The sequence below is a fragment of the Filicampus tigris genome, chromosome 11 (assembly GCF_054856515.1).
Source record: "Filicampus tigris isolate MCC_2025a chromosome 11, RoL_Ftig_1.0, whole genome shotgun sequence".
Taxonomy (NCBI): Eukaryota; Metazoa; Chordata; class Actinopteri; order Syngnathiformes; family Syngnathidae; genus Filicampus; species Filicampus tigris.
Window position 1 is genome coordinate 7,231,487 of NC_141227.1, and position 13,030 is coordinate 7,244,516.

At 41.8% G+C, this 13,030-nt stretch overlaps 1 protein-coding gene across 2 annotated transcripts in view; it reads left to right on the forward strand.

The window, feature by feature from the left end:
* Positions 1–13,030, forward strand: part of adgra1b (adhesion G protein-coupled receptor A1b) — a 206,699-nt gene that overhangs the window by 134,420 nt on the left and 59,249 nt on the right. For both annotated transcript variants that reach the window (XM_086045684.1, XM_086045686.1), the window contains exons 13-14: positions 5,248–5,458; positions 5,781–5,989. In XM_086045684.1, coding sequence (XP_085901810.1) covers positions 5,248–5,458; positions 5,781–5,989 — 420 coding nt within the window. The remainder of the gene's footprint in view (positions 1–5,247; positions 5,459–5,780; positions 5,990–13,030) is intronic.

A 13,030-nucleotide genomic window follows, 5' to 3' on the forward strand; every position in this document is an offset into this window, starting at 1 on the left:
TGCACGGCGCCTCTTACCTTGGGCAACTCCAGAGTGGAAGAGTGTCCAACCCCTCTCGAGAGGACTGGTACCAGAGCCCAAGCTATGTGTGGAGGTGAGCCCGACTATATCCAGTCGGAACCTCTCAGCCTCACACACCAGCTTGGGCTCCTTCCCTGCCAGAGAGGTGACATTCCATGTCCCAAGAGCTAATTTCTGCTGCCAGGGATCGGACCGCCAAGGTCCCTGTCTATGACTGCCGCCCAGCTCGCACAGCACCCCTTTGGCCCCTCCCACCGGTGGTGAGCCCATGGGAAGTTACTTATTCATATTATTTAATAATAATAATATAGTTATTATTATTATTATTATTATCATCATTTATGATTATTATTTTTCTTTATTATTAACATCAGTGTTTGCCACACGCCCTGCTACCTTGGACGCGGCACTAGGCCCCAACACTGCGTCTTGATAACTGATGTACACTGCTCATTGAGTAGTTTGTTCTGTGATCGCACATTATTTAAAAAACAATAATTACCTTATTTTCCGTACTATAATTAGCATCTTTAAATAAGCCACACTCACTCTATTTTTAAAACAATTATGAAAAAAACATGTATAAGCCGCACTTTATATAAGCCACACCTATCTATGGTGAAACATTAGATTTACTGCATTTACAGAACGATTTTGAAATGTACATGTACCTGAAGAGATTCTTTCCTAACAGTGCCTTTTAACATGGCAGCAACTTTGCTGATTAAAACGGAATAGAACCAAGAGAAAATAAAGTACTTATCTTCATTTCACTGCCCGCTGCCACTCCAGTTTGTCAGTTAACGTCCACCTTTTATTGCTCTACTTCGGCATAACACATAATTCATAACCTAGTGCATAGCGCCCTTGCCTGTTGAACTCCTCCAACTGCAGTCATATCCTGTTACTGGAAATTGTATTGTATTGTATTGTATTGTAATTCCGGTTAGACCGTCCCAAGCAGTGGAAGAAAAATCCACAGAATAGCCGTACCTTTATATAAGCCGTGTGGTTCAAACCCTAGGAAAAAAAGTAGCGGCTTATAGTCTGGAAAATACGGTATTATTATTTTATAAATTTCATATAACAAATATGTGTTTCCATTTTCAGGTAGAAGGAGGCAGAATTATCATCCATGCAGTATACAGACAGCCAAGTCCCTCCAATGAAGACATTTTCAAAAGCAGACATAAATCTCCACATAAATCTATAAAACCAGAGAGAATGAAGAAGTGAAATTTAATATTTACAAAAATTAATACATATGAAACCAGTACTGCATGACATCAGGACCAATAATAGACATGTCTGGTGGACAGTCTTTGCAGGGAAGAAAGTCACAAATATAAAAATCTTAAGTGACTACCGCCGGACTAGCGGATCGTACCGGGGTCTTCACATTTGAAGCGCAGAGTGCTAAACAGTGAGCAAAACGTACTGGATGGTAAAGTAGCTCAACATCGTATTAAAAGGTGCAGAATGTGGACGCTGCACTGGTCTGCCTCATGTCCTGCTGCAAGCTGCAGTCATCCACATCGAGAAGGCAGTGAAATTTAGCAGCTGTGTGTTTCTCATGTAGCTGGTGAGACTTGTGGTACAACAAGAATGCTACACGCCACAGTTCGTTTCGCAGGCAGTGTGAACGTAGTACAAGCATCACTAAAAGTTGTTAAATGTCGCTAATGAAAGAGGCGACCACACCGATTTTTGCCAACGTTAGTCAGAAAAGTTGACGAATCCAACATCCGCGAGCTTCGCATGGATTCGACTCTCAGTGAGATACCACCTTAATGTCTGTAGTCAGTGCAGTGTGGGAAACCACCGACCAAGACCACCGACTTAAGATGTTCAGAGATGGGAATGACACAATGTATATATTAAGGATTGTCTCGCTTTTGTACTGTTCCATGTGGCAGGAAAAAATCAATAGCCTTTACAGAATCAGTCAATGCAGAAAGCAATAGCTGACCAACCTGATGCCTAATAATCGTCAACATCTCTATAAATAGTAAATGGTGGTTGCAGTATGCAAGAGTGATGCTTACGCACATTTTCTCGTTTCTAAAGAATGGCTGTGGTCAGTATACATCAGTAGTCGTCTTTACATTCAGTATAAATGTAAACAATGTAAATTAAGGCACAGTCATATACAGTACCTTTAAATATTGTACATTGAAATGTGTAGTTCATTTGGGGCAACAACAATTATCATTTCAAATGATGACCTGGACAAGAGACACCCACAGACATAACAGAGGCGTTAACAATGCTACCTAAAAGATGTATTCACAGTACTCGCTATGCAGCAGATTCAAATGCAAATTGGTGTCATTAACAAAATATCTATCATGCATTTCCACTGGCTCACAAAAGCCATGTCTCTTTCAACAGAAGTGAGGTACTTGGGACAAATTAAAACAGTGTGTAAGATGAAGTTCCTCTTGAGGGACCAGCTTCTGCACAATAATAATAAAACTGAAATTAAAAATGTTTTTCTAATAATTAACATTTTCCAGGGCGGCACAGTGGTCGACTGGTTAGCACGTCCGTCTCACAGTGCAGAGGTCGTGGGTTTGAATCGGGCCCCGGCCCTCCAAGTGGAGTTTGCATGTTCTTCCCGTGCCTGCATGGGTTTTCTCTGGGTTCCCCGGTTTCCTCCCACATTCCAAAAACATGCTTGGTAGGTTAATTGGACACTCTAAATTGCCCCTAGGTGTGATTGTGAGGGTGTGGATGTTTGTTTGTCTCTGTGTGCCCTGCGATTGGCTGGTTCAGGATGTAACCCGCCTACTGCCCGAAGACAGCTGGGATAGGCTGCAGCACGCCCGCGACCCGTGTGAGGATAAGCGGTATAGATGATGGATGGATGGATAACATTTTCCATAACCATAATTTTCCTACCTACAGTTAGTCAAAGTAAGCATGTCAATGCTTTCCAAATGATTATATGATTCAGTTTAAGTTTTAAAGGAGACATATTATTCTTTTCCCCCTGCACTTTGTAAAATACAAATTCCTTAATCTTGTGATTTTGTGAAAATACCCCACGCATCAAGAATCACTGCACACTTTATACCAACTTTTTTAAACCTCATGGAAAATGTTCTGAGGTCCTGTCTCCTAAAAAGTAGCCACGGCTCAGTCCGGGGCCTAGACTGCAGGACTAATAATTTGTACATCTTTTGTGCAGGTGTAGCAAGGGAATTCTGGAAAGGCAAGTGGCCTCTATTTGCGATAGGGCGAGGGTGAAGGAAAAAAAGCAAGTACACGGCTAAACAAGCAGAGGTTGTATTTTCATTCATGGAAGCAGTATTTAATCACCATCTTGCTAATTTATACTTTACAATTAGTGTATTGGATCAGATATGTGGCTTATCCTCACCCAACAAAAAAAAAAAAGGTTTAATAACTGAAAACATGTTTTGAACCCAATCAAGAGGGTTTGGGGCGAGCTGGACCGCAGAGTGAAGGCAAAGGTGCTAAACACCTCTGGGAACTGCTTCAAAACTGTTGGAAAATCATTTTAGATGACTACCTCTTGAAGCTGAATGAATCGAGAGAATGGCAAGAGCGTGCAAAGCAGTAATAAGAGCTAGGGGTGGCTATTTTGAAGAAACTAGAATACAAAACATGTATCACATCAATCTATCTATCTCTCTCTCTCTCTCTCTCTCTCTCTCTCTCTCTCTCTCTCTCTCTCTCTCTCTCTCTCTCTCTCTCTCTCTCTCTCTCTCTCTCTCTCTCTCTCTCTCTCTCTCTCTCTCTCTCTCTCTCTCTCTCTCTCTCTCTCTCTCTCTCTCTCTCTCTCTCTATATATATATATATATATTTATATTTATATATCTATCTATCCATCTATCTATCCAAACCGCCGCGGGGGTGCAGGAGCCTATCCCAACTGTCTTCGAGCAGTAGGAGGGGTACACCCTGAACTGGTTGCCAGCCAATCACAGGACACACAGAGACAAACAAACAAACACTCACAATCATACCTTGGGGCAATTTAGAGTGTTCAACTAACCTACCATGCATGTTTTTGGAATGTGGGAGTACCCGGAGAAAACCTACGCAGGCACTGGGAGAACATGCAAACTCCACACAGGAAGGCCAGAATCGAACCCCCGACCTCCGAACTGTGAGGTGGACATGCTAACCAGTCCACCACCATTTTGTACTGTTTTAATAACAGACTGAAATAACAGCAAATGTAACAGTTCTCAAACCTTTTCTACAGTATTGCATCTTGGTTCAATCTGTGTAATTGATTAATGATGTTCGTCTTCTCTTTTTGTATACAAAAAAAAATCAGACAAATCAAATCTTTATATAAACATTGCAAAGCAACGTCTCTGTCTTTCATTTAGCTGATTGTGAAGTTCTTGCTGTTCACTATATGTATCCTCTGAGTGCTTGGCCCCCCTATTCATGACACATTGTGACACCGCTGGCACCTGTACAATCACCCATTCACACTTTTAAAGCGAGTTGTCAATACTGTACATGTTTTTGGAATGTTGGGAGAAGGCCAGTGTCCCTGCAGAAAACCCGCACAGGGAAAACATGCAATCTCCTCCCAGGAAGGATGGAGGCAAGATTCATACCTTGAACTTCTGAAGAGTGAGGTAGAAGTGCTAGCAACAGACTCAATGCTGCCTGACTTCTCTCATGTCAAGTGTTGATAGTCACAACTCGCAGGTTATACTGTTGTAAATCATGTAGACACATACAAATGCTGCCCCACATACACATTCATGTCACCTGGTTCAATTGTGACGTGTGTGTGTGTGTGTGTGTGTGTATATCTCCACCATTGCATTTCACTCAAAACCCCTCAGTGTCACCAGTTGTATTTAATTTATATATATATATATTTTTTTTTTTTGGGGGGGGGGTGTTGTGTTGATTCAACACGTGAAAAGAAGATAAAGTCAGACCAGTTGTCCCTTTAAATCAAACGCCAGTGCTGATGTGCCCTCAAGCTGAAATGGTAAGAACCATTTCCACCTCTGCGGCAGGGAGTCTGACCAAATAGGCACGCTTCAAAAGGGATTCTCACTGCTATGGTCTCTTGTGTTTTATGGTCTCTTCCATAGAGGATAACAAAGCCATTTATCTTTTATTTTGATGTGAGTTGTTTTTTCACACGTCTCCCTAGGCAAATCGGGGACACGAACACGATTACTAAATGTTCATCTTCTTTTTTGCTTTTTTGCGTTCAATCCGCAGAACTCCGTGGCAGTCGCCTCCATCCATTTACCTCTGGCTGCTCCGCACACCTCCTCCTCTGCCTTGCAATCTGTTGATAACTCCACTTGCAGGCTGCAGTTCATCGTTTTCCGCAATGGCAAACTCTTCCCGTGCACGGGGAATTCGTCCAATCTCGCGGATGATGGGAAGCGCAGGAGCGTGTCAACACCAGTTGCTTTCACCAAATTAGGTAAGAGGAAATCCATTTGTCCATCGTGCCGGTATGTCAACGCGCTGCTTGTTATGGCGTCACATGTTTAAATGTTTGCTCATATTCACCTTGCAAATAAACACTACGCCACATGTCTTTGATTTATTTATGTATTTTGCGCCACTGCACTGCACTTTTGCTACTGCAGCTTGCTCTGTTTGGCATCATACGTGTGTTTGCATGCGTGATCACACTTTTTTTTGTAACTAGTGCACTCATCGACTTTTAGGTTTCCTATACTGAATACGTTGCGACCCCCCCCCCTCCCTTTTTTCTTCATTTATTTTCCTTTTTCCTGCAGATGGCTGCAGCTTGGGGAGCGCCGTGCACTCCGTCACTATTGCACTCAGGCACTTCGCACTGGGGGTAGAGCCCACCGCAGCCTATTGGGACTTTGACCTGCTGGATGGGCATGGTGGCTGGAGGGCAGAAGGTTGCCACATAACAGGCTCCGGTGGAAACACGACCACCATTCACTGCACCCATCTTAATAACTTTGCCGTGCTCATGGTGAGTAGATGGCAGTGTCATTCATATTAGCACCCTCCCCCTTTCCATTCTACTTCTTCAAGCCTGTTTATGGGCCGAAAACATCGTTTCCCAATAAAGAATAGCTAGAGTCACGTGTTGTGAAAGCTTTCATGAGGAGGGCATTTAAAAGCTCCCTTTGTTATTGGCTTTCTCCGCAGATTCGTCAAATGCGTGGATTATATTTTTTGAATATAGTGTGTACGCTTGTACATCTATGCAAAATGCTGTAAATATTCCGGAAATGAGGACTAGCTTTTTTTTAATGATTATTTATTAAGAGTGCATTTTCTTTCCTCCCATAATGAGAAAAGGAATACAAGCGATGGTCTGTGAGGAAAAGAGCGCCTTGTCAGGAGCTATTCGCCTTGGAGCGCAAGTGGTGTTTTAATTGGTCGCAACCATCGCGCCGAGAGAAAATGTTGGACTATGAAGCCTAGCATGGCTCATTTGTGCCGCTCAAGTTGATCTCGACGCCGGCGAGATGCCTCCTCCAGACGACGTCCCCTCTTCACGCTGATTTCATGAGGATAATAACCAAAGCGCAACTGGCAATCGCATCGCCCAAGTCGCTCCATGCACAGAGCCGCTTTTGCACCTGGTCTGCTTATTATTTTATTTTATTTTTTGGATGAAAAGAAATCCTCCGGATGTTTACCGAAGAGTGGGATTCGTTAGACTGGGAGGTCAGTTCTCAGTGGAGCATGAAAAGGGATGTGCTTGAAATGCTTGTCGCTGCTTTCCAAGTTGCCGTTCGCCTGCATATTTTATGAGCTCGATCCAGCATGTTTGAAAATAAGATGACTGCAAAACGCCGCATAGGAATGACAAAGTGTGGCCATACAGGCAGCGTGCGCGTGTGCTCTCGGGGTTTTGATGGTAGTGGTGGGTGTTGAGTATGTGTGGGGGTGTATGAGAGTGTGTGGTGTCCGTGGAGAATACTAAACTGTTAGTAGATCGAAGCAGATGTCATACTGTAATTGCGTGCATTTTTCACGGAAATACCGGCTTGGGGTGGCGCGCACTTGGTGTGCTCCTCCTTGCTGTCAGGAGCGGGATATAACGCGACGTTTGTCATTTTCTGGCTTCTAATCAGCGATGTGAACTTGAATACACGTCTGTCGTGAAATGTGCAGACGTGGGGGTTGAACTGTGTGCATCTCAACGGTCTGCTGGAAAGCTTTGCGTTTGGGATTGCACGTCAGTGAATGCAGTCACCACACCCGCCTGGTCTCTGCAGTGCCCGCGAAAAAGACCCCTGTTAACAGACCTGTGACATCACGCTCCCTTTGGTGTCATCAGAAACGTTGTTAATATTGTTCCTTTTTACAACGATGATCTTCATAAATAGACTTATTTGCTTGGAAGGCTTTTGCCAACACCAGACCTGTTGCTTAATCGTGTCATGTCACGCTTAGAGCATTTTCTCAGAATGCTGGCCTCTGAGTTGTCCATTTTAAGCAATTTATTACAAAATAAGTACAGCTAGTATAAGGGAATAATGCCACCCTATTCACTGCTGCAGTGCTCCTCGAGGAAAATCAGGTCAACTTGCTGTAAAATTAGTTCCATTGCTGTGACAGTAAGGCAATAGGAAGCACGGCAGTGATTTATACCACAAATACAGCAGTTACATCACTTTCAAAATGTAGCTGGATCACTGTCCGTGCCTCAAAGTGAAACAGCAAAAATACCTGTAATTGCAAAGAATGGAGCATGGGGTAAAATGCATGATGCTATATCATGTTTTTGCTGATTCCAGTAATTTCACATGCACCTCATATGGAGGTCTGTGATTCTGTTTTGGTGTGTGAGGTGGAGGCTACCAGTAACTCAACAACCCAATATAATTGTCCCTGGGGTCTAACTGAAGTTTCATGAGGGAAATAAAAGGACTTTCTTAAGATTCTATTGGACTTGTGATCTGAAAGAATGACACGGTGCCCATTCTGATCTGGACTCTAAATTTTAAATACCTCATTAAGGGCTGTTTGGTTGTGCCCGTGTGTAATCAGGGTGAAATTTTCTTAATAACCTGTTACACAGCCACACCATTTATTCAACACTCAGCGACATTAGGACAGCTTGCCCAAATGTGTCTCCCTCTGAATTCCAATGAACCGAGCTGTTCAAATTTCAGCACCACGAACAGTTCCCACTGCTTTCCCCCCCATCTCCCCAGTCTCCCATGGCCTTGTCTGTCTGCGGGGAGGGCTGACTCACTCGTTTACAGCAATGCAGCCTCGTCATTTGTCTCCATCACTGTGACAAGCTTCTATGCACCCCACACCCCATCCAAAACACACCTCTGCTGCGTCTTCTGTATGTTTAAAAGGTCACTGAGACCTGAAGACATGTTAATTAGTAATTGCATATTCATTCAGTTCTATAATGTCTTGAATATGCTGACTTCAACACCTGGTGTTCAATCATAACTATAAAGACTAGAATGTCCTTTCATGGGCTGGATTGTTGCGGAAACAAAGGAACAGTAAATGGAGAAAAGGTAATCTGATTCATCTGGTGTTGATGACTCTTTTGGGATGTCTTGTAGTTAATTCTGAAAGTGTTTGATGGGTTTCAGGTCTGTCAAGTTTTCCATATCTAAATCGTTTGAAAATACCTTTATGGGTTGGTGGGCACAATTATGCTGGAACAGAAAAAAGGACCTGCCCTAAATGTTTCCGATTCACATCACTGCATAGAACTATATGAAATGTCTTCCAAGATGTAGAGTAAGACATCCTGGGGGAAATAAAGCCCACCGGACACTGAGTGACTAGGCCGAACTCGACTGGACTGTCGTGCAATGTGCGGGATTCTGCAACTAGTTTTCATGATTGGCCAATCATGATTTGATCAACAGCGTCGCATTGTCATAGATGTAACAGCCAATCAAAAATGCCGCGTTGCATCACAGCAAGAAACTGTGTTGGGGGTACCAAGCGAGATCCAGGCTGTACCTAGGCAGTATACTGTATATACATTGTGTTTTACAATGATACATATCTATATTCATAATTTCATTTGTATCTGTGGCGAAGCGTGGAGAGCCTCACTTGCCTACTAAAGGAACAAATGCTGGCAATGAATAAGGCTATGAGGCGAACGGCCTTTCAAATATCCACACTCTCTTCTTCATTCTTGCTTGTTTCCTGTCCTTGTATCATTATAATATAGCTGCAGCGACAGGGCAATCTACTTTTTCCTTGAGAATTATGCCATCTTGTTTGGGATTCAATAAAATCGTAGTCGTAATTTGCAGTGTTTCAAAATATTGTTTATCACAAAGAACACCAGGAACTGTAGTTTTTCTTTGTGATGTGGTGACTTGGGAGGTGTGTCTGTCGCCAATTGTAATTTGTTCACCCTTGACCATCTTGTTTAACCCCATTACTTAGTGTGTGGTGGCTCTAGAGATCCAGCTAAACTTGGGATAAAATATTTAAAAATATCATTACAAAAAATAATTTAAAAAAAACAAAAACACAATTGCATTGCATATGAATGATCAGGAAAATAACTAGGTTTATAACAACATCAATCAAAAAGCCTCCTGCCCCAAAATTGTATATCGTATGTATAAATTGTATATATTTTGACCTAGGCATTAAATTCTTAGTATGTACTCGTCATCTTAACATGGATATATATGAATGCTCCTTTTTGACACTTTAAATTGTATTCTACATTTATGTGTTTTTGTTTGCAATGGTGTAGAACTGCACTGTTTGATACAAAGATATATTGGATGAAGCCCTTGCTTCTCATGGTAGTGCAGGTTTTTTGTAATCCCCATACTATTGCACCACATCTGTTTGGTGAAAATCCACCCTCACCAACACACATTTTGTCACATGCAAAATCAACAAACAGCTACACTGTGGGATCATTTTGGGTGAAATTACTAAATCCAATTGAACTCTCTTGGCCTGTATGTCCTTCCATTAGAGTTGAAAGTACACAATTCGTATCACTATAGTCACCAAACAGTTTGCTTAAGCAAGCTGTGCTTTTTTAAACCATCAGATGTCATCACAAACCCCTTTGCCTTTGTGACTGTCCATGTGATGTTGACTGCTGTGGTGCGTTCACCCATTTTCTTCTAAAACTGCGAAATGCAATGTTTGATTGTGTTGAAGGCAAAAAATGTTTGTTTTTTCCTTCTAGTGTATTACACAACCCTCGCCCTTGTGAGGTTTTAAAGATAGAATTAAATAAACATGTCTTGTAGCATTGTAAAGAGCAAACGTCAAGAAAAACAGAAGCAACCTAAATAACAATTACTTTGTCAAAATATGGTCTCTTATGCTCTTGTGTGTTTAAATCTGTTGTATTAGAAGGAAAAGAGCAGTGTGATGAATTTTTTGTTGTTGTTTGTGTTATCTGTTGTGTAGCTCATACAAGCAAATGTTCCATGTACATTTAGGGCTTTGATTATAAATGTACCTTAGTAATTATCTTTTATAAATCTGACTAGTCTCAACGCAGCATTCCAATTAAAGTTTGTGGCATATAGGTTAAGCAGCAAAAGTTTTTTGCCATCTCGGGGGGTGGCCATTTTGTCACTTTGCTGTGGACTGAAAATGACATCACTGTTGCTCAGAGCTCAGGTATAACCAATCATGGCTCACCTTCAGAAAACAGGTGACCCGTGAGATGTTTACAAACGTGAGGATTTTGCTGCTTAACTCATTCCACAAACACACTATTAATCAGAATGCCATGTTTGTTTGGGTTGAGTTCCTCTTTGACTCATTCACGTCCAAACATTTTAAGACCCTCTTTTATCCTAACATTCGAAAAAATGTGTAAAAAATATAAATAAGTCCCTGCGAATGATTGGCTGGACTGTGAAAAGACAAAAAATACGTCAATGGCAGTGAATGAGTTAAGGTTACAAAACAATCTTGAATATCAAAGCCCAAACCACCACGGTTAAACAGTTTGAAAAAAAAAAAAAAAAAGACGGAAGCACCATGCTTGTTTTTCTGACCACGTTGTTGGAAGCAATGTGTGGCAATCGGGTGCTTGCACTCTGACAAGAGTGAGGCAGTGCATGGCAAGGAATTACCATGAGGCACACACACACAATTCCAACTTCCTCCCACATTCTAAAAGAGATCTTGGTCCTGGTCAGAAGGATGACATCCTCCTTGACAGGATCAAGACCATGTCTTGTTTTGATTCAGATCTTGTTTTGTGGCAGATTTTGTTGCATTGGAGCTACAGTATCTTTATTTTAGAGACAGATGTACACCACATGGGTTATGTTTCTCAAGCACACATGCACTTCCACAACGTTTCATAGAAATTGTATTTCTAGTATTTGTTTAGCTATTTTAACTAACAAACAAGACAAATAGCAATCAAAACAATACCTCCCACCCTTACGCTTTTGCATTTGGCAGAGGTAATAAAGCCCAGGCTAAAGACAACTAATTATGGAAAACCCCCACATGGTTACAATTGATTCTTTTTAGTATTTTAGTTGAATAAGTCTCTTTGTGTACCGGAAAATTAAATTATATATTCTGCTGACTGAAAAGAAAAGACTTTGTAGAGGACATGAGTAATCAGTTATTCACAATGTTTTTGGGTTGCTGCTAAGCGTTGGCACTATTATACTGCGCTCTCACTTGCAATTGTTTCAAATGTGAGTAGGCAGCCATGCAGCCTCCTCGCCATCCTCTGACTTAACCATTCACCAATCAGCTTTAGCTGTGTTATGTCACATCAACATACGGCATGCACGTACTGTAGCTGTGGCTCATTTATCTCAAATGACTGCCTGCAGCTGTGCTTGGTGTGAAAGGGTAAGGGTGCGGCACTTCCAGTGATCCCCCTCCATCTACAGAACCCTCCCAAAACAGCCATTAGCCAATTACCACATGGGAGATGCAGAATGCTTTCTCCCCGAGTAATCAGTTTAGAGCTCTGACAACAATGTATTCAAGCTTTTTGTTTGTTTGGTGTTTAGAAAATATGCCATTTTCTCATGTTACATGTTTTCATACAGAATGGAATGTTCTTTTAACAACCAATTGTTATTCAGATCATGTATAGTCCTCTGGTAGTCTGATAAAAGACTGCAATAGTGCTGTTTATTGTTTGTGTTAATTACGTGTGACAAAAATGTGAATTTGTTTGTCAGCTGTTTGACACTAATTATAAAAAAATCTGAGCTGGGCATCGCTTAACCGCCACCGTGTTCCGTCCTGCATATATAATTTAGCACGTGGTCCCTTGTCGGCGACAGCCAATCGGCGTCGAGAACGTAATCTTCACGTCACAAGCAGGCGCCCGCACGATCAGACACGCCGCCACACAAAGAAAAAATATCAAACAAAAACAACAGACAAATGCACAGCGTGGTGATTGGTGAAATCCAAACAATATGGGGCACGTGTCATTGCGTCTGTGAGACCGCTAGGTACACAACACTGTTTTATTTGTTATCTTTTCCTTACTCCACCACCTGCATGTGACGTGGTACTGGTTAAGTCCGTTCTCTACGTAGTTTGGCTGACTCGGACCACCTGGGACCACATGGGTCGATTAAATATGCAGACGGGAAATAGGCAATGCCCAGCTGTGTAAATGATCACTAACAAAATGCCAGTTGTATTTGCAGAGAGACCCATACCTAATTTAAAATGTCTTTACAGACCAAAATATTATGAATTTCAATTTTGTAGACTATTTATTTAGTATCCCATTTAGAGCTGTTAGTCAATTTTGCAGGGGCCACATTTTAGCCTTGGTTGATGTCTGTACTCTTAGAGTACTCCACTAATGGTGCCCCACTTGGGAAACCTGGGGATAGTACAGATCGTCTGTTGCATCTGGCACAGATTCCATTTTTTTTTAATGTGAGGAACATGTCACAGTTTTACTTGGATCATTTTCAAATTGTGTGATAGTAATTGAAGATAATGTCTCAACATGGGCCAAAAACATGATCTCTTTCTTCAGTTTTAATGACACGGCATGACATTTTTCCAGTGTCATTTAATTCAGTAG